The sequence below is a fragment of the Camarhynchus parvulus genome, chromosome 11, assembly GCF_901933205.1.
Source record: "Camarhynchus parvulus chromosome 11, STF_HiC, whole genome shotgun sequence".
Classification (NCBI taxonomy): Eukaryota; Metazoa; Chordata; class Aves; order Passeriformes; family Thraupidae; genus Camarhynchus; species Camarhynchus parvulus.
In genome coordinates this window covers 3,533,651-3,554,351 of record NC_044581.1, presented here as the reverse complement: position 1 = coordinate 3,554,351, position 20,701 = coordinate 3,533,651, and the positions used below count along the sequence as shown (strand labels likewise).

The 20,701-nt window shown below is 43.1% G+C and overlaps 1 protein-coding gene across 1 annotated transcript; it reads right to left on the bottom strand.

The window, feature by feature from the left end:
• Positions 1-1,479: 1,479 nt before the first annotated feature.
• Positions 1,480-18,020, bottom strand: MLYCD (malonyl-CoA decarboxylase). Its single transcript, XM_030956329.1, has 5 exons — positions 17,516-18,020; positions 11,716-11,828; positions 10,332-10,488; positions 9,703-9,852; positions 1,480-2,786 (listed from the first exon to the last, which is right to left on the bottom strand). The coding sequence occupies exons 1-5, from the start codon at positions 17,996-17,998 to the stop codon at positions 2,253-2,255; spliced, it is 1,437 nt and encodes a 478-aa protein (XP_030812189.1). The 5' UTR covers positions 17,999-18,020; the 3' UTR covers positions 1,480-2,252.
• Positions 18,021-20,701: the final 2,681 nt, after the last annotated feature.

The following is a 20,701-nucleotide window of genomic DNA, read 5'->3' as shown; positions in this document are numbered from 1 at the left end:
GGGCAGCCTGCCCCACCTCCATCTCCAAAGGATCCCTCTGCACTGATGTTGGAGCTGTGATGTGACACAGAGCTCCCTGCAGGAGCTGTGGCCTCACATTGCTAAGCCATCAATGGAACAGATGATGTGACCTCAGAAAGCACAGCACAACCAACCAGCACAACCACCACAACTGCTGAAAAGGAAACAACTCTGCAGGTGCTGAGCTTCTGATGGAGACCAGATGTCACCTAACAAATGTACCCATCCACAGGAGCTCCAGGAGGAAGCTGCTGCAGCTTTGCAATGTCCTGAGCTCCATCACAACCCGCAGATTTAACTGGCTGATGCAGGGGTGAGTTAATTCAACACCCAGAGAAAGGTGGCAGCTGCACGAGGGGACAGGGACAGAGCTGACTGGGACATGCCCTGCTTGTGAGCACATGGGTCAGCAGCTGAGGAACCAGTCCTGCAATGTGATGCCAGCCTGGTCAGGGACAGAGAAATGACAATTGTTTCTCACAGCAGCTTGTGAGGATTTTAGGAGTTGTAGGAATGTGGTAACTTCTTAGTATAAACAATGCACTTTGTTTTCCTGTTCTTCTCAAGGACAGTGTGTGAAAATGTTTTTTATTAACTAGCCAAGCAAGTAGAATATGTCATATCAGTCTACATAAACCAAAGAATCCTTTGTAATAAAAGCTCCTTTTCTCCTCTCATCTGTTCTTGTGTCATTTTTAGCTCGAGGGTGACTCTGCAACCACGGGGTGCAGGTGGGAATTTGTTTGCCACGCCCAAATGCCAGCATCCATCCTGATCTGGAGGTTGGTAGGAATAAAACCAGAGAGAAGCCCTCTCTTCCCCTGAGCTGTGTGAGATGTAGGCAGGCAGGTCTGGGAAATAACTGCAGTGTTAGTGAAGCATTAGTAGCTTTGCTTTTCCTCCCTCATATGCTGCTATCATTTCATGTCACTGAACCAATTCTCATACAATTGTCTGAGGCTCCAAGTGGAAAAAACTCATTATCCTTCGAGTCCAGCTGTTAAGAATATGGGATTATGTTGTATTTCCATCTGCAATACAGCAGAAGCATTAGCTCTTTTTGAACTATGGCCAGGAGGATGCAGATTTAATTGCCCTCATAGCTCCTCCTGCTTCAAAATAAAACCATCCTTCAAACCCATTGCATTTTCAGAACTCTTGCACTTGAAGTAAGTGACCTGGTTCCCTCAAACCTGAAGAGTTTAACAAGGAGAGGGTTCTCTTGCTCTATTCCTGCCAGCCAAGAATGGCTGGTATATGTTTATACAAGCAGCTAAATTTCACCTTGAAACCTGAATTCTAAGGCAGTTGAGAAAGATCAGAAAGCCCAAGAGAATGGAGCCAAGCCCTGCTCACTGTTAAAAACAGGAGTGTCCTGAGTGTTCACTGTGGGGTGAAACTGCTGTCAAGGAGGGTCACTAAGTGAAGGAGGGAGATGCTGAAATCCACAAACCATGATTTATTGAGAAAGTTTGTTTTATTGGTTTATAAATCCTCATCATTAAAAAGCTCTTTATCAACTTAAAACATTACCAGAGCCAACATACAATATACATATTTAGAGACTCCTCACCTGATTCCCAAGTAACAGTCTGTCTTGTTCTCTCCTACCTGAACACTTCCTTATTGCTCATTACATTTTAGCAGCCAAAACATGCAAATCTAACATACCATACCTGCTGTACTGAGATCCTGATTTTTCAACATTAGTGCAAGGCTCTTCCACGCTCCAGCAAAGCAAAGATTCAGTGAGTTTTAGATTTAAACAGGAAAATACCAGGATGTTTTACATGAGATTCTTCTGAGGGTGCAAAAGACAGAGATATTGTAGAAATAAAACTGTAGATTGCTGTTTTGATAATATATTTGACCCCAAATTTACCTTTATTCCAGGTACTTTGGTTCTGAACAATCTATAGCAGCATTTTGACAGAGAAGTGCAGCTCCTTTCAAACACAGCTGATATAATAAATTACCAACAGAATAATGTTGGCTCAGGTATTTTGTTTTTAAGTTACTCCTGGGCTGTACCTGATGAAGAAGATTTTACTCTCCATTAATACAGACCACAGGTGATTCAAGCAGGTGGAGCAAAACCTGCTAACCCAGGTAACCCTGAGCACATTCTGGCTGCAGTAAGACACTGCAGGTGAGCACAGCTCTTTGCAGTCAGCACCACTCACTGTGATGTTGATGATGATGATGATGATGATGATGATGATGATGTCCCCCTAGAGCTTGCTGTTCTGCTGGAACTGGGCCACCAAGGCCAGCACCTGCTCAGAGGCCCTGACCTGCTTGGAGGCCAGGTAGAGGGCACTGTTGGAGGCTGTCTCCTCCAGGAAATACCTGTAGTTGACCATCATGCCACAGGAGGCCCCGATGCCCCTGGGGCTGCTGTCCCCCATCCAGTTGATCCTCCAGAGCACCGAGCCGTTCTGCAGGTGGAAATTGGCCACGGGGTTGAGGGCATAGCCCCTGTGCTTCTCCCCATACAGGTACCAGGCACAGAGCCTCATCAGGGGGGAGTGCAGCACCTGGGTCAGCTTTTCTGACCTCACCCACTCGTTGGTGTTGAGCAGTTTCTTTAGTGTGTTACTGGTGGGGTCTCCTGTGAGCTCACAGATTTCCTGCCATTCAGATTCTGTAAAAAGTTCATTCCTTCCCTGGTCTTTCGTCTGGGAGGAGAGGAGACCAACGAGCCATTTTGTGAATCCTGGGATAGGTGAAAGTGTGGAAAAAGCTTCTATCTGAGGAAGTTCTTTCTGCAGACAAAAAGAGAGGAAAAATAAATCATGAGTTTGGTCATGACTGACACAGAGAAGTTTGAGTCAAAGGGCAGCTGATGGCCTTGGCTTTTTTGGCAAGTGAAAACCAGGGAATCTGAGAAGGAACTGATACACATGGACACAAAAAAAATGGGAAAAATTCCCCCTGGCAGTAACAAGTTAGTGAGGAGAAGGCACTGGGAACACACAGAAAATTTTAACACTGACTGAATCCATTCCTCACACACCATCTCTATAAAAACACTTTTTCAGTACTTAACACCACTGGGTTCTGCTGTTATCCTTTTACAGGCAGAAATAAACATAAAATCACAGGCCATAAAGAAGTGATTCTGAAGAGAGTCTTTTTTAAAATAGACATGCAAGTTTGGAAAAACATTTAAATACTATTTATTTTTCATAAATAACTTTTTTTTTATATCAAGGGCAGTTTATTATTTTAGTCTATTGTAAAATCCAGAGGTATTATATTTAGATTTTTATGGAAAGAACTATTTCCTGAAGTTTTGAATGAAGTTCTTTACAAAGGCCAGCTACCTTTTATGATATACCAGCAAGAAATACAAAGTGTGTGAATATTTTTTTTTTACTGCAAATATAACACTTGTTTTAGCCATATAAAATTTCTTCTCTACTCCTTCTAATTTCTGATTAAACCTTGCTAACTATGAAATCATGTAAAACAAAACATACATAAGGAAAACTGTGTTAGCTTTGGGGCTCACCAGTGAGAAGAATAAAGTCACTGTCACATGGAATGAACCCAAAATGGATCAGGCAACCCTCCTAGAGGAGTGGGGAGCCAAGGAACAGAGGGAAGACAGAGCTGAGCTGAAACCACCCCAGTGTTGCTTTAATTACTGTTCCAACAGAAGAAGTGGTAAGAACCAAGACATTCATCAACATTACACAAGCATCTTAATGTCAGCAGAAAATTGTCTTTAAATGACTACAAATGGCGCTTTTTCTACCTCGAGGATTACCGAGGTACCCATTAAAAAGCCATCAGGGCTCAGCTGGTGCTGCCAGGTTGGGAGAGCTGCAGCTCCTCGCTGCTGCTGAGCTGCACAGCTGCCACCTGCAGCCCGTCCGGGAGGCTGCAGGGTCCGGGATCCATCTCTGGATTCCCAAAACCTCCTCCCTTCCCACAGCAGCTTCCCAAATCTGGCCCTGCTGTCCTGTGCCTTCCAGCTCTGTGACACACAGCCAGCCCTGCAGCTTGGGGACACAGCTGGGTCACCTGCCCTGAGCTGAAGCTCGTTGTTAATCAGACACGTCAGCCTATGAATCCTCCTGGGACCAGGCAGGGACAAGAAAAGCAGATCAAGTTACATCTTATCAAAGGAACACCTCATTTCGTCTCCTTAGAGAAGCAAATAAAGAAAACCAAGCAAATTATTTCCTAAAAACACTCGTTTCTGTATCTTATTGAACAAAACAGCATTTTTGTCATCAGAGCTCCCAGGAGATCCTGACTGGTTCATGCTCACAACTGCTGCAATTGCCACACTCAGATAGTGAAATTCTAGTAAAGTAGAATTTTTTTTCAAGTTTCCACTAAAGGACATAATGATATTTTATTTTTAAGAGTAATTCCAAAGCTAATGTCCTTAACACCATCTGTGAAATCCAACCATCAGGTTTCCTTGCATGTGCATTTCATGAAATTAAAAAGTTCCTTTACAGCCATCTCTCACACTTCTGTTTTGCTCCTGAACAGAGCTGCCAGGGCTCTCACTCAGGAGCTGAGGACCCTGATCCTTCCATGGGGTACCAATCCCAATCTCCTCAGCCTGCAGAGCCCGAGGGCACCCGTGCACCACCCACCATGACAAAAGGGACAATGAATTATTTCCTCCCCTCTCTGTGCGCTAATAACACAAAGTTATTAGCACAATTCTGCAAAGTTCCTAATGAAACAATGACAGGGATTCCTGGGGACATTGGCTGCTCCTTGTTCATTCCCCCCCTTCAGGAGTGACCTGCTCACCCAGACAGCCCCAAACACTTCACAGGTTGGTAGCTTTACTCTATTAAAAACACCAAATGGGAAATTGTGGGTTTTTTACTTCTCAGGACAGATAAGACATGGGGAAGTGACCCCATTTTGAAGTGACAGCACCAACTACTACATATCTGATAAAAGCTTTATTCCGAAGCTTATCTGAGGCATCCATTTCTCATGGAAAAATAAATAAATGCACTGTAGTGGGCACATTTATGTTTTGCTAAATTGATGTGCTGGTTTCTAAGGCTATTGGTGGAGATCCATTAATGTTTACTTTCCTGTCAGAAACCCACACACCATTAAGAAACAGCTGCTAGTTTTGGTTCGGGGTAGATTTCTGTGTCTGATTGTTGCTTTTTGTTGTTGTTTTCTTTTTCCTTTCCTTGCAGAAGAGCACAGATTTCTCCCATTATCCCTATCTCATCTGAAACTGTCTTGCACTCTGAAAGCTGCAGTCCAAGGTCACATTTTTCATCAATGAAATCAAAGCCTGTTTTGGAAATTATGATCTCCCCAGGTCACCTAGATCAAATTAAGGTAGCAATTATCAACAGCCCAAGCAGAAAGCTAAAATCTGCCACCAATTGTTGAGCATTCTATTGAGTCACACAGCAGCTATCAGTTTTCTCCCTCAAATGCCACAGGCTATAAAATTCTAAGCAGTTTTCTCAAAGGCTTCAGCACAGTTATCTGTGTCTGTCATCTGCTGACTGAATTGCCATGATGTACCTTCTGCAGAGCCACAGACTGCTTAGAGTGCCTATAAACACATTGGGAATTAAATGTCTGGCTAATGAGAAATCCATCCACCTCCTCCTTCACCAGCACCTATCAGCTTGCTAGAAATGATCTGCCTGCACTCCATTTGGGGTTTGTTTGCTTTTTTGTAGTTGTCTGAAATCGTTTCAAAATCCAATTCATTTCTGGGAACAACACAAGCTTCAATTTCAGAAATACAAGAGATCATTTTTGTTGCCTGCTGCCTGCTTTATATACATTAATATAAATAAGAGACTGCACAGAATGCCTACACAGCCTATTCCCAGATTTGTACAGGGACAGCTGGGATCAAAGTGGGATCAGTGGCCTAATGAATTCATCCCAAAATAATCCCAACAGGATATGCTCAGAAACAACAGAAGCCTGTACACAAACCCCTTCCCTATTATCTGTGTGGCAAACTTATGTCAAGAAACTGCCAAAAACCGAATAATCTGCTCCTGAGAGCAGCACAGTTTCTCCCAGGATGCCCCTGGTAGGTGACACCAGGTCCAGTTCTTATCTCCAGAATATCCCCCCTACCCCTTTACCCAGTTATACAGAACAATTCCTGGGGCAAATGCCAAATCTTAATGTCCAAGTGAAAGTTAAGGATTCCATGTGCAAACTGTGCACATAGGGGTGAAACTGAGGACCCCATTTTGTGCCTCAACTTCATCCATCCTCCATCTGCTTAAATTAGTGAGACTCAAAAGCAGCCAGCCATTTGTACACAGTGCCTCAAACTAACAGTGCTCAGCCCTGGGGTGTGAAATCCCCACCAGTTTTCCCAACAATCCCAGGAAAAACCCATTTTCAAGGAATGCTTTCAGGAGGGAATCAGTGCTTCGCATCTTTTGAAGGTGAGAAGTGCTGCCACACACATGATCATGCTTAGCAGTGACCAGTTCAGGCAAATTAGCAAGATTTCTAAAAAATTAAATTCTATTTTAATTGTCTATTAATGAGATATTAAGGGATATGGTACTAACTGGATTTACAGCCATCATTTTCTAGTTTAGACCAAGGTTTCAGTAGAGTTTTTTGAAATCCTGTCAGATGAAGGCTTTGATGCAGAGGGGCTCTCAGCACACTGCTAACTTTGTCCATGTTTTTTCCTGACCTAATGATACACACTCATGACAGGCCCAATTTGGAGTTCTCCTCATGAAGACTGACAGCTGGGATTTCAGTCTGCAGGTTACAGTGGCACTTACAAGTAGAAGTGTCAGAGCAGGTTACACTAAGGTAGAGGTCAGGTAAAAGATTTTTACTGGAGGATAAAAAGTTTTAAGAGCCTGCAGCACCTTGGGACAACACAACTGAAACAGAATTCTGCAGATCAAACAGACGCCCACAAAAGTTAGCTCAAATGGCAAGTTATAAAAGTCTCTCAATCATCAACTTAAATAAAATTAAAAACAAAATCTTCAACCCTTTCAAATGGTCTCCTCTTCCCAATGCATTTTATTACCACTTAAATTAAAGAGAGTCTTATCTTCTGTAACCTGGAACACTTGGTGATTTAGCAGCACTTAAAAAACAGATTTGTTTCTTGCAAAGCCATGCAAAGGTGATATAAGACATCCTCCTCCTATCAGAGACCTCACCCATCTATTTTTACACAGGCTGCTGGACACTGGTTTAATGAGATGTAATTTTTGACCCAGGACTTTTTTGCCGAGGCTGGATTGTTTCAGCTGCTGTCACCAAGTCCACTCAGCACTCCTGTGCACCATTTGTCCCTCCTGAAGTGACTGTAATTCTGCTCCCAGCAATTATGTCCAACCTGAATAGAAACAACCTTGGCAAGTCCTTTGCTGCACCTGAGCAGAGAGAAAGAGAGCACATGTGTGCAATTAATCCACAGAAAAAGGACTTCCAGAATTTTGGGAGCCAGGCAAAACAGGCTGCCAAGAGCATTTACTCACTGCATGCCCTGCCTTTGGCCTGGACAACCCTGACTTTGTAGAAATTCCACAGTGGAAGTGTTTTGAAGCTCAAATACAGAGGGTCTCTCTCCTCTGAGGGGTGAGGTCCCCTGGGATGGGAGGCACAATGTTTGCAGCTGAAGCTGAATGAGGAGGCCTTGTGGAAGAGCATCAAACCATCGTGGGAACAAGAGGAAAATTAATTAAATTCACTTCACAGATACAAAATGTGCAGTTGGAGATGGTTCTTGCACCATTCATGACAAACTCAAGGACAACACTTTGGAATGAAGGTGGAGAAAGCATGGAGGAGTGGGAAGAACAGGAGAAAGAAAAATATTAACATCAAACAGTGAAGAAAAAACTATTAGAGAGCCACATCCCCAATGGATAAATATTCCTGGATTATCCTTTCTATTTTCTTTAGCCCTAGAGTGGCTCCCTTCCAAGCAGGATTGGTGTAGGGCAATGCACAGAGGTTGTTGTACCTTTAATCTGTGCACACAGACTACACACAAACACCTCAGTCCATGTCCAGTTTGTCACACAACGATTTCCTACCAGCACGTTTTTCACAACACCTTTAAGCAGTGTAGGAAATTTGAGTAGGGAGGAAGATCTCCATCTTTGGCACTGCAGGAAAAGCACTCAAGCTTTCAAGTTATTTAAGACTGAGGAATTAATTTTATTACTAAAATGTATTTAAAGGCATCTCAGCTAAGGTTTTCCTTTGATAAACACTGAAGAGGGGCTGGGTTTCAAACACTGACATGTAAAAACTTTGCCATAAGTACAAATACAAAACACACTCTTCTCTTGGACACCCTGAATTTTAAAACCTGCATTAGGCTATCTAAGCATGATGTGTCTGTTTGCCTTTGGAACTCACAACTTTGCTGGTGTTGCAAGCAATTAGTGATGGACAGATACAATGTCAATAGGGTTCTTTTATGAGAGCAACTCAATTATCCAGACCTTATTTTTCAGATGTGAAAGCAGATAACTGCATGAATTTATTCCAATTTCCCCTCAGTCAAGATCAGACAGATGGCATGGCCTAATTATACCTGGACTACTGGATTTTCAACAATTAATCTAAAAAACATTCCAAAAGCAAGATGCAACAAAATTCAGCCAAAATATCCATTAAAAATAAAATATAAAAAAAAAACCCAAAAAAACAAATCTACTTCAGGGCAGCCAGCTATGATTCAGCAATTAAATAATCTATCACTTTCTGGCAGTAGAAGTTTGGAGCATCCAATTTTAAGATGTTTTTGTAAGTCAAACTGAAGTTCTAAATCACAGACAGTTTTCCAGACATGGTTACTAATCCAGATGTGAAACAATGAATATAAACACAAGTAGTGATCATTACTTTTAAGTGGTAGATTTGTCAGCAATTTAAGTAGTAAAGACTATTAAATAAAATAATGTGCTCAATGCAGGAGTGTGACTGGCTCTCTCACACCACTCTGTACATGAATTTTCATTCCTTTCTCCAGTTGCTGGAAAAAGGTTCTCCAAGTACTAAAGCTATTACCAATAATCCCTTAGCCTGCAGTGATATTATCTAAATTAACAGAACTGACTGGCAGAGAATAAAAGATTCTTCAGACTTTTAAGACATTTTCTTTACTATATTGCAAGACATACCAGGGCAAAGAAATCTCTCTCCTTTTTATTTTTCTCAAGAGATGTATTCAGGGTATGCATGCACACTGCATAAATAACCAGGGGTGATTCAATATAGCAAACAAAGCAATGAACTCATTAATAAATAGGAAGTGTTTCTGTTCCTGGAGCAGCTGTAAGATTTTGGAAAAGGCACTGTCAGGTACTTTGAAGAGAGAATATCTTGATCAGGCTCTTCCCTCTCAACTGAGAGGCAGCTGAATTGTATCAGAGCAGAACGCAGCTCTGTCCAACAGAAATGTTCTCATTTAACTTCAGGAACCACACAAGGAATTCACAATGACCATGGCAGGAACAGAATTTACATCTGGCAGACATCAAGCAAGAGCAGGAAATGCTCTTCCAGAAATGCTCTTCAGCTCTCCACACCTCCAAAGGCTGCTCAGGGAAGAAGCTCCAATGCAGGGGAAGCCCCAGCAGCTCCTGGGCTGAGCAGTGACATGAACTGGGAACTAAACCATGCTGGGCAAACAGACCCTGAGCCCCCTGGCACACCCACCTGCAGCTCCTTGACAACTCTTTTGATGAGGTGAGTCCCAAGTTCCACCCCCTGCAGGCCCTGCTGAGTCAAACTGATGGAGTAGAAAATTGCTGTTGTGATTTTCTCTGTATCTTCTGTCTCTAGAGGTGGCACTTCTTTTACTATGGCCTGGGAAAGTAAGAATAAAAATAAAAAAATGATAATAATAGTTATTATCAGCATTATGGAGAGGTTTTTCTTTTTAACTTTTACAAGCATTAACACTTTTCCCCACTGTTTTATTCATTAACAATAAAAATCTGGTAAAAAAGTAGGAACAGCTGCTTATTCATTAGTAAGTGCAGAGAAAAACTGTAATATAGTTTAAAGTTTTCAGAAGTAATTGCAACCACTTTGAAATTTTAGTCTCATTCTCTCTATATATTTCTTATCTTTTCTTATTCTTCTTGCTCTTGAGCAAACCCTCCAAATTTCAATTTAAATAACACACAAGACAGACAAAATATCCCTGTACATTTTATGAGCTAATTGTCTCATCTCTAAAAAGATGAAACAAAAGCAAATATTACCAAATTATTGGGAGCTGTGGATTTTGAAACAAGCATACTGCGATTTGAGCACTTTGCTGTGTACTAAAGTGGCTGTACCTGGATGCTGCTGGAGATGTCACTGGTGAGTGCCACGTGCAGGACAATCAGTGGCTCTCCTGGGATGGCACAGTGAGAGAAGAAGTAGCACCTTCTGTAGGCCCCAACTCGCCTCTTCATATCAACCCAGTTTCTGACAGGGTGCACAGCTTCAGAACTCAAGGAGAAAATTTAAAAATAAAATTACTATTATCATTAATTTATTATCATTATTATTATCATTATCATGATTATAATTGTTATTATAATTGTTACTGTTGTTATTATTTCATTTAAAACATTTCATGATTTCATTTAAAATAGAGGTCAGCTGCCCTACAAGCTCAGTGCTTTTCCCACTGATGTCCGTGACAAAACTTTCCAATCAAAAAAAACAAGAATCAGGCTGTGAATAACATAAAATTGTCAGCAAGCTGTGCCAAAGTGGATTGTAAAGGAATATTGCACACCCACTCACTGGTGTGTTGGCCAAATTACCTTAAAGAGTAATTAAATATTACTAATTATTTTTATTTGGAATATTCAGCTTGTACGAGTTCTCTTTGTCTCACCAACATTTAACTAACGTACTTTCAGAACATTCTAGAGATTATTTTTTCTTCAAGATTTTATACAATGAGGTGGCCCACCACATAATGTAGTAATTTTCAACTTCACAACTTTGACTATTTGACAGAAGTTCAGAAATCAGTGTTGTAGACTCACAAATCAAAGTTGTAGATTCACAAATCAGTGTTACACATTCAGAAATCAATGTTGAAGGTTCAGAAATCAATGTTACACATTCAGAAATCAATGTTACACATTCAGAAAAGTTGAAGGTTCAGAAATCAATGTCACACATTCAGAAATCAATGTTACACATTCAGAAATCAATGTTGAAGGTTCAGAAATCAATGTTAAACATTCAGAAATCAATATTGAAGGTTCAGAAATCAATGTTAAACATTCAGAAATCAACGCTACACATTCAGAAATCAATGTTGAAGGTTCAGAAATCAATGTTGTAGAGCACACTGTATAAAAACCAAGGTGCTCTCTTCACATGTAGGTGGTCCTGTGCACCTCACCAGCCAAAACCACTGCCCAAAACCACCACCCAAAAACCATTCTGGGAATGTGGGAAGAGTAACTGAGGAAGTTGGAAGGAAAGACAGCAATCTAGCAGTGCAATGTGAGAGCTACAGGATCAAATCATGGCACAAATGATCCCTTTACTCTTTACTTCAATCTGTTTTTAAAAGTGGAGTCTACAGGAGATTCATGCAAATATTTCATAATTATACTTTGCCTTCAGCTCAGAAAAGCAGAGTCTTGAAAACAGTGAATCTCTGCAGTCCCAAGCATTCCATCACCTCCTCATCAAGGAGCCTTTAGCACTTACTCACTAATTTTCTGGAGCACTTCACAGGGTGACTGCCACGTGACACGCTCCAGGTTGAGGAACCCTGTGCAGAACCACTCTGAGAGCATGTTCTTGAGAACCCCATTCATTTCCTGCACCAGAACAAAGAAGGAAGGAGCTGAGAGCATGTTCTTGAGAACTCCATTCATTTCCTGCACCAGAACAAAGAAGGAAGGAGCTGCTGAATAAGAAAAGTGGAACATGGAAATGTGAGTGAAGATAACCTTGATTGACTCCAACTACAACACTGGGAGCTTAAAAGAAACTTTATGGATCTGTTTGAGAAGATTAACCACAAAATAGTCCAGGGCTGAACCAGGAAAATCCTTGAAGGGATTGTCTGTAGTGCAAGCAGGGACAGGGAAGATCAGGAGAAATATTGTGGACAAAAAGCAGACAATGGGTAGAAGGTTTTGAGCAGATCTAACCACAGGCTGCAGTCTCACAGTAGCTCAGATTTCAATACCATGGAAATATCTTTCAATAGGATGCAGACAGAATTTTTCTTGTCTAAAAACATGAAAATATTTGAGCTAGAAAAATAAAACCCAGCAGCATAAGACAATAGAACTGGAGAATTAAACCAGCTTTGGAACAGTATGAGACGAAACCCAACTGCAATGCCAAAGCCTTTCATTGTAACAGTGATTCACTGCAATAGTGATTTTTATATTCCCTACCAGTTTCCTGCTGCCTGTATTATTAAAGATTTCCCGTCCAAATTTATTTGAATTTAACAAGTATTCTTGAACTCAGCACAGCATGAATATCCCTAAAAGAGATTCCAGAGCTTGTTCTGCTTTCTTCCATTTGCCTTGTACACAAGGCACAGTGTGATACCAACTTACCAACAGCCTGATAAGAAACCTGGGCTTACCTGAAACTAACTTAATATCCATTTCCTTCAAAACAAAAACTCCTCATCTTCCATTCAAACTTTTATTAAATAGCTACTGCTTCACATAGAAGAGATAAAAATTAAGCTCCAATGTACTGTAGCTTGCTACATTAAAGAAAACAACTGGAAAAAACATATAAATCTAATCAGAAAACCTAAAAAATTTTTCCTAAATTCAGATGTAGTTTCAGGACTGTCCTAAAAAGCAGAAATATTTCCTATTATAACCTAATCAAGATGAAAGTTGCAGAGGCACTTGTCAAAAGACAAACATCAAAGTAGGTTTCTGCTGGCCAAAGTAACTGCTACAAGTATTCCAAGACTAAATAAAAGGACAAGTTTATTCCTTAACACACTAGAAAAAAAAATTCAAACCCAGAAAAACAGCCATTCATCTGCATAGAACAATTCTGTCCTCCGTGATAATTCTTCTTCAATACCTTTTTTCTAAACAAATATATTCTGATGGGTTTGTTTATTCTGACTCTAAGGTACCTCCCTTGTGAATCCTTCTTTCTGCACAGCTCTCAAGTTTTTAGATAATAACCATAAATCACTTTGGTCAGATATCCCACGGTGTAGTGGAAGTCTCCAGGCACCCCAGGATTGTTTGGTTTGTTTTCTTTTGTAGGGGCACACTGTAAACCAGAAAAACGAGCTGGACTTGTGAGATCTGGGGGCAAAGGAACAGATTCCTCAGGCTCTCTTGCCATCCACGTGCATTTTGAGCAGCAGTTCAGCTGCAGTGCAGCAGCGGAGCAGGATGGCAGCACTCCTGCTGGCAGCATTTCCACACTCTGCTCTGCATCTCCTGCAGTCACCAGGCTCAGGAGGAGCTCAGGACACTCATCCTGCAGGAAAATGGGACAGGGGGAAGCACTGGAGTCAGGAGTTCTGCTCCTCTGAAGGTTCAGCAAGGGATACCAATGGCTGTTTTCATTCCAGAGCTGCTGCAGGGTGCAGCTGGACAAAAGCAATGCAGCTGTAAGCAAAGAAGAAGGTGGAGCACATGTGCTCTCAGTAATGATTTGGGGGGAAAGAAATATTGCACATGTGCTTTCAGTTATGATTTGGGGAAAAGGAAATATTGTTTATGGGGAATTACAAGTCAAACAACCTGTCAGTTGTGAATAATGAAGTTTTATACAACAACAGGGCACTGTGCAGCAATTTGAATGGCTCCAGTGGAAGGGACCTGCCACCAGCACAGAGCCCAACCCAGCTGGGCCTTCAGAACAGGACAGGGATGGCTTCACACTGAAAGACAGCAGGTTTGGATGGGATGTTAGGAATAAATTGCTCCCTCAGAGGGTGGGGTGGTGGTGTTCACAGGGTCCCAGGACGAGGGAAGAGATGAGGATCTGACTCCATGTTTCAGAAGGTTGATTTATTATTTTATTATATATATTATATTAAAACAATACTAAAAGAATAGAAGAAAGTATTTCATCAGAAGGCTTGAATGGAAAAGAAAAGAATGAAATGATAATAAAATCTTGTGACTGACCAGCAAGTCCAAGACAGCTGGGCTGTGATTGGCCATTAATTAAAAATAACCACACGAGACCAATCACAGATGCACCTGTTGCATTCCACAGCAGCAGATAACCATTGTTTGCATTTCATTCCTGAGGCCTCTCAGCTTCTCAGGAGGAAAGATCCTAATGAAAGGAATTTTCATAAAATGTGTCTGTGCCAGGGAGGCCCTGGCAGAGGGTGCCCAGAGAGGCTGTGGGCTCCCATCCCTGGAGTGTCCCAGGCCAGGCTGGACAGGGCTTGGAGCACCCTGGGACAGTGGGAGGTGGCCCTGTCCAAGGCAGGGGTGGCACTGGATGGGCTTTGAGGTCCTTTCCAACCCAAACCCTTCCAGGATTCCAAGATTCTGTGCTGACAAAATTTCCAGTGCAGAAAGACATCCAAGTTTCCACTACACAAAACTGTGTTTAACTCAGGTCATCTAAACAAGATATTTTGTTTAATATCTCAGTGCACAGGACAGCTTCACTCCAACAAGGCCAGGCTCAAGTTTGGGTCTCCTATTTTGCAGATTTAGTGGCAGGTTCTCTTATTTTGTAAATTTAGTGGTATGCAAATTCTTATTTTCATTTCAGAGGCCTTTTAGCCACAAAAAATTACATCTGCAACACTTCATTAAAAAGAAAAGCAAACACATTCATTATTCAGCATCCCAGTCTTAAATTTGAGCAATAAGACATACTCAGATTAGTATTTCAAATTACCAGCTATACTTCAATTTCTGCTAGCCAAGTCTAATAAATTGTGGTTATTTTTTTTAACTTGTTCCATGTTCTTGCTACGAGACAGCAAATTACAGCCTTTTAAATCTTCACATCAAGTACCTATTTCTTGGGCAACAAATGGGAAAACTCTTATGAAAACCTCCAATTAATTATTTTCTATTAAGAAGAAATACTTCTCTGATGAGAGAACTATTTCACTTTCTCTCTCAAACCACTAAATAAAATACCCCTCACAAGAGTTGTGTTTTCCCATGTTTTTGGAATGTTTGAAGTTTTCAACTTGCTTTATTTAATTTTGGACTTACAGGTCTACTCTGATATTTCCAAGTATTTGATGGGGGGGGTGGTTTGGTTTGTTGGTGGGTTGGTTTGGTTTGGTTTGGGTGGGGTTTCAGGGATTTTTTTTTTCTGTTGTTTTTTCTATTTTTTCCCTATAAATTACCTTCAGAATTTACATAGAGAATATCCCTGGTGAGATACTGGAAGAAAATCCCCACCAGCAAAAGAGAATTCAGTAGTGACACCAATTAAAGGGGACTGGTTTCTGCTTTGTTATTGCTAATAGTAATTAGTAATTACTGCAGTGATAATGGCATGTTGAAAACTCTCCTGGCTCTTGTGGTTTATATTACTGGACATCTTAAAATTAAAATAATTTCTTTTTTCTCTCCCCATTTCTGCTCATTTGGATAATGAGTAAATTGTGCTCAAGCACTTTCAAGTGACTTAATCACTTAAAGATGGGATTTTATTGCAATCTGTTGAACAAACACAAAACAGAAATCATTCATCACCCAATATCTGAGCAGCCTGAGCTGCTTTTATGCTGACAGTGCTGAGAAAATAGAAAAATATTTCATATTTACAACACAGCAATGGGCAATCCCAGTTTTAATAGGTCTTTCAAATTACAAAGTAAAAACCAAGGACTGACTGACAAATATTTTAGACATTTTGAGCAAAACCAAAATCCCAGGAGGCCACATAATGCATTCTGTAATTCTCCACCAGCATCAAGGAGATCCATTTAATTTTATTCCCACATCTCCTTGTCAGTGCAGACACAAATATACAGAGGTTATAAAACTCTTGTTGCACATTTGTCTTTATGTTAGAATTGAAATCAACTCTGCACTAATGAAATGGCTGCACAGGACTTTTGATTGGCAAACACCAAACACTTTTTTATGGACAAACTTTTAACAATGATGGTTCTTCTTTTTTTTTTTCCAGTAGATCAACACAAGGCCAAGATTACAAATACACTCCAACCACTGCTTAATTATAGAAGGAGGTTTATAGATAAATCAATTTGACAAAATTGCTCTCTTTTTCATTATCTTTTGCCAGCAACTTGAACTTTTCACAGACTTTTTCTAAATCCTATGGAAAGATGAAGAATGTTTTAAAAGCAATTGTTGGATGATTTGCCACCTGAGATCAGAATGTTGTCAATTTTTCACCAGAGTTGTATTTCAAAGGGCTGAAATAAGCAAAGTGCAGTAAGCAAGCAAAATGTAACAAATCTCAAGAGGACAATGCTGGCACAGGAAAAGTAAAATGTTGCAGGTGAGAGGGTTCTGAACAGAAGGAGGAAGAGCTGCACCCATGAAAGAGATTTGCAGCAAATTTCACTCTGTGGATTGCAAAAGCTCATCAGAAATTCAACTGTTTATAAGGACAGTGGAAAATCAGTGTCCTGTGGTGAAAAGAAGGAACAGAACACATGAAAAGAGCATAAGAGAGAGAGGACAAAAACTGAAACAGCATCATGAAAAATAATCAAGCCCGGCTCTGCTGTAAATTAACTTTTAAAACGATGTTTTGTGTGCCAGCACTTCCCAGTGCCACTCTATTGCTTCATAGCAGGGGCCACCTCCTTCCTGAGCGTCAGCACAGGCAGCTCCCACTGCTGCCATGGCCTGGGGACACTCGTGTCCCTCCAGAAAACCATGGAATCATTTCTGTTGGAAAACTCCATTGAGTCCAGCCTTTGACCATCAGCACCCTGCCAACCAGACCATGGCACTAAGTGCCACAAGCAGCGGTTTCTTGAACATCTAAAAGGACTGGGACCTCTCTGGGTCTGTTCCAATGTTTAATCTCCCTTTATATGAAGAAACTCTCACTGATGTCCAACCTGCCCCTCCCCTGGCCCAGCCTGAGGCCGTTCCCTCTCCTCCTGTTCCTGTTCCCCGGGAGAAATCCCCCTGGCTGTCCCCTCCTGGCAGGAGCTGTGCAGAGCCACAGGGTCCCCCTGAGCCTCCTTTTCTCCAGGCTGAGCCCCCTCCCAGCTCCCTCAGCTGCTCTTCATCAGAGCTCACCTCTAGACCCTTCCCATCCCCGAACCCACTCCAATGCCCTCCCTGAACCCATCCCAGCAATGTCCTTCCCGAACCCACTCCAATGTCCATCCTGCACCCACTCCAATGTCCTTCCCGAACCCACTCCAGCACTCCAATGTCCTTTCCCAACTGAGGAACCCATAAACCCCCAAACAGTGACCTGGCTTCCCGGCACTGCTTCCCAGCCTAAAGCAGCTCCAGGAGCAGCACCACGAGCAGGACGCCCCAAACCACATCCCCCAAATTCCCTCAGAGCCACCCAAGCCAGCCCTCACCTTGACGTGGGGCCCATCCACGGCCTTGCTCGCCAGCCCCTCCATCAGGTCGGCCCTGAGCTCCACGAGGAAGCGCAGCCCGCCCTCCAGGCGGCCCAGCTGCTGGAAGAGCCCTCGGTACTGGGGGCTCAGGTAGTAGCGGAGCCGGTCCTCGGCCTGCAGCAGCGCCCCGGGCTCCCTGCGCTGCTCTCGGGCCTGCAGCACCTTGGCGGCGGCCTCGGCCACCCGCCCGTGCTCCACGCCGAAGTCGCGGGCCAGGCGGGTCAGGAGCTCGGCGCGGGGCGGCCCGGGCTGCAGCGCGCGGTAGAAGCGCACGAACTCCGCGCCGCGCAGCTCGGCGGGCGGCGGCGCCTTCTCCTTGGTCTCGTAGGGCGGCAGCGGCGGCACCGAGCGGCGCAGCAGCTCCTCCATGGCCGGGGAAGCGCCCGACGAGAGGCGGCGCGGGCCCCGCGCGGCCCAGAGCAGCGGCCACAGCCGCCTCATCCCGCACACCGCCGCAGGCCGCGGCGCCGCCCGCCCGCCGCTCCGCGCACGCTGATTGGCTGAACCCGAAGAGTGACAGCGCGCCCCACCAATGGGAAGTGAGAGGAGCGTGGCGGGGCCGGGGGTGTGTGAGGGGTGTGTCGGCCGCCATGTTGAGTGTGGCGATCAGAGGTCACGGGCCGGTCCCTCACGGCCCCGGGGATCCCCCGGCACCGCCCTGCCCTCGGAATTCACCGCGCCGCACTTTGGAACTGTAGAGTCAGATCGGACACAGTGCCAGGCTGTGCCAGGGGAGGGTCAGGTTGCACGTTACCAGGAATTTCCTCACAGAAAAGGTGGTTGGACATTGGGCTGCCCAGGGAGGCGGTGGAGTCACCTCCCTGGTCGAGAAGTTGGTGTTCGGTCACAAATTGAACTTGATAACCTCGGAGGTCGTTTCCAACCGAATTGATTCTGTGATTCCGTGAATCACCAAGATTGGAAGAGACCTTTAGGATCATCCAGTCCAAGTGTTCACCCAGCGCTGCCAATGTAACCCCTAAACCACAGCAACAAATGCCAGATGCAGACACCTAAACATCTCCAGGGCTGGGGACTCCACACCTCCCTGGGCAGCCTGACCTCCCAGCCAGTGAATAAATTCTTCTCAAATACCTAATTTGATTATTCCCTGTCTCAGTTTATGACCTTGCCCTGTCCCCTGGATCCCTCTCCCCTGTGGCTCCCATATTTGCTGCTGGGGTGTGCTGGGTTTGTGGAACACCAGGCTTGCACGAGTCTGAAATAAATCATTCGTGGGTGACTACAAGTGATACAAGTGTGGCTTGGTGCACATCAGGGAACAAATCTGATTTCCTGGGCAGCTGCCCCACGTCCTGAGGAGGCTGTGGCTCCTGGAAAGCTGCTGATACCTTCAGGGACCACAGCCCTGCTGCAGTTTTGCTCTGAAACTGCTGCAGGAAACAACACAAATTTGCTTGTGCAATTTTGAGGTCACAGACCTGAGCCTGGCCTGTTCTTAAAGCCCTGTGGCAAAAAACTCATCATGAGCCCAAAGAGTGTACTCTCAAGTGTGTCAGGACCTTATGTGAATGAAGTTAAACATCTCCATCCTGCTCCCAGCTCAGGCTTAGAAAGGTAAAATTCCTCTGGACATTAAGGATTTGCCTCCTTTAGACATTAAACCAGCAAAACACACAGGTCATGATGGCAGTGAGGTTAGAATTGAGCCGAAATTGTCCTTAAAAGCACAGGGAATTGTGATTCTCAGTGTTAGAAATAAGAATTGAGGAGACAATCAAGCCCTCTTTGGCAGTGAAGAGACAAAAAGAGAGTGCTGCCTAATTACACATTTTAGAACAATGTGTCAGAGATTCCCAAGGAAGGGGACAAAATACAAAAAACCACCATGATCAGTGTAGTCCTAGAAACTGAGGGTCATAAGATAAACTATTATACCCTTAAGGGAGGGGAAACATGACTTAGAAGCATTAAAATATATTAAAAAGACTTAAAAAAAAACCCCAAACATTTTAATCTCATTAGCAATGAATTAAGCTTCAGAAAATCCCTTCCCACCCTAAGAATTTCATTTTCAGCTAAATAAAAAGCCTTCAAAGTTGGCTGGTCTGTCCTTCTTCAGCTCCCCAGGAAAGGGGCTGCCAGAGAGCCTCTGCCTGTGTCAGATTGCCAGGATAATGTCTTTGGACACAGAGGGGTAGGTGAGAACTTCCACCAAAAATCATGATGATATTTCTATATGCAAATATAGAAATATTTTTAATAGCAATTCTGCAGTTTCAAATAGGGATCCATTAGACAAGTACAACTTTTTCCACTTTGAAAACTAAAATAAAATGTTTTTAGCCATGCTTCATAAAAGAGGTGGACAGACTTTATTCTTTTTAACAAAGGAGAGCTAGAAAATGAACTTTTCCTTCTATAGGTTTAATAATGATCTTAAATCAGCTGTGTTTGTTTGATGTAATAAACTTCTTCACAATCTGATGCAGATTTATTTGATATAAACCCCAAAATTGTGCTAAATTTATTCTAGTTAGTCTTTTCTATTCAATGAAAGCCTTGTGGACCAGCTCAGTTCCTGATTCAGAAATTTCAAGGAGCCTGACATAGAGATGTTAGCACAGGGGGAGAGTGGTGATGAAAGATGAAGGCTCCAAGCTGCCAGAAAATGGTCAGCATTTCTCAGGATCAATTCCTTTTAAAAATCCTATGTAGAAATGCTTCTGTTCTTTCCATTTTGACAGCACTCTCAGATTGGCCTTGGGTAGGACTGCTGCAAGAACAGAGCTCTCTTGCATGACCCAGGGCCATGAAAACCAGCTACCAGAACCCTCTGTGGTGCAGCTTGTAAGGCTTTGGCAAGTAAGACATTTCTTTTGAAACCTTCCACTACTTCTTTTTTTTTTTTTTTTTTCTTTTTTTCCCCCCAGGGAAAACTTACTATCTGCTTCAGCTGCTGCTTGGAAAATGAAAATACAGCTCTGGCTGTCAGGACCTGAGGGCACCATGAGATATCAGTGGCCCTGCCCAGCCTCACTGGGACCTTCTCCATGGGTTCAGGAGCCCCAGATCAGCTCAGCCTGGGGCTTTGAGACCCTTCTGCACAGGCTGCAGGTGTCAGGTCATCCTCATCCCAAATTCCAGCCCCTCTTCCCCAGATCTGCCTTGCCACCATGGACC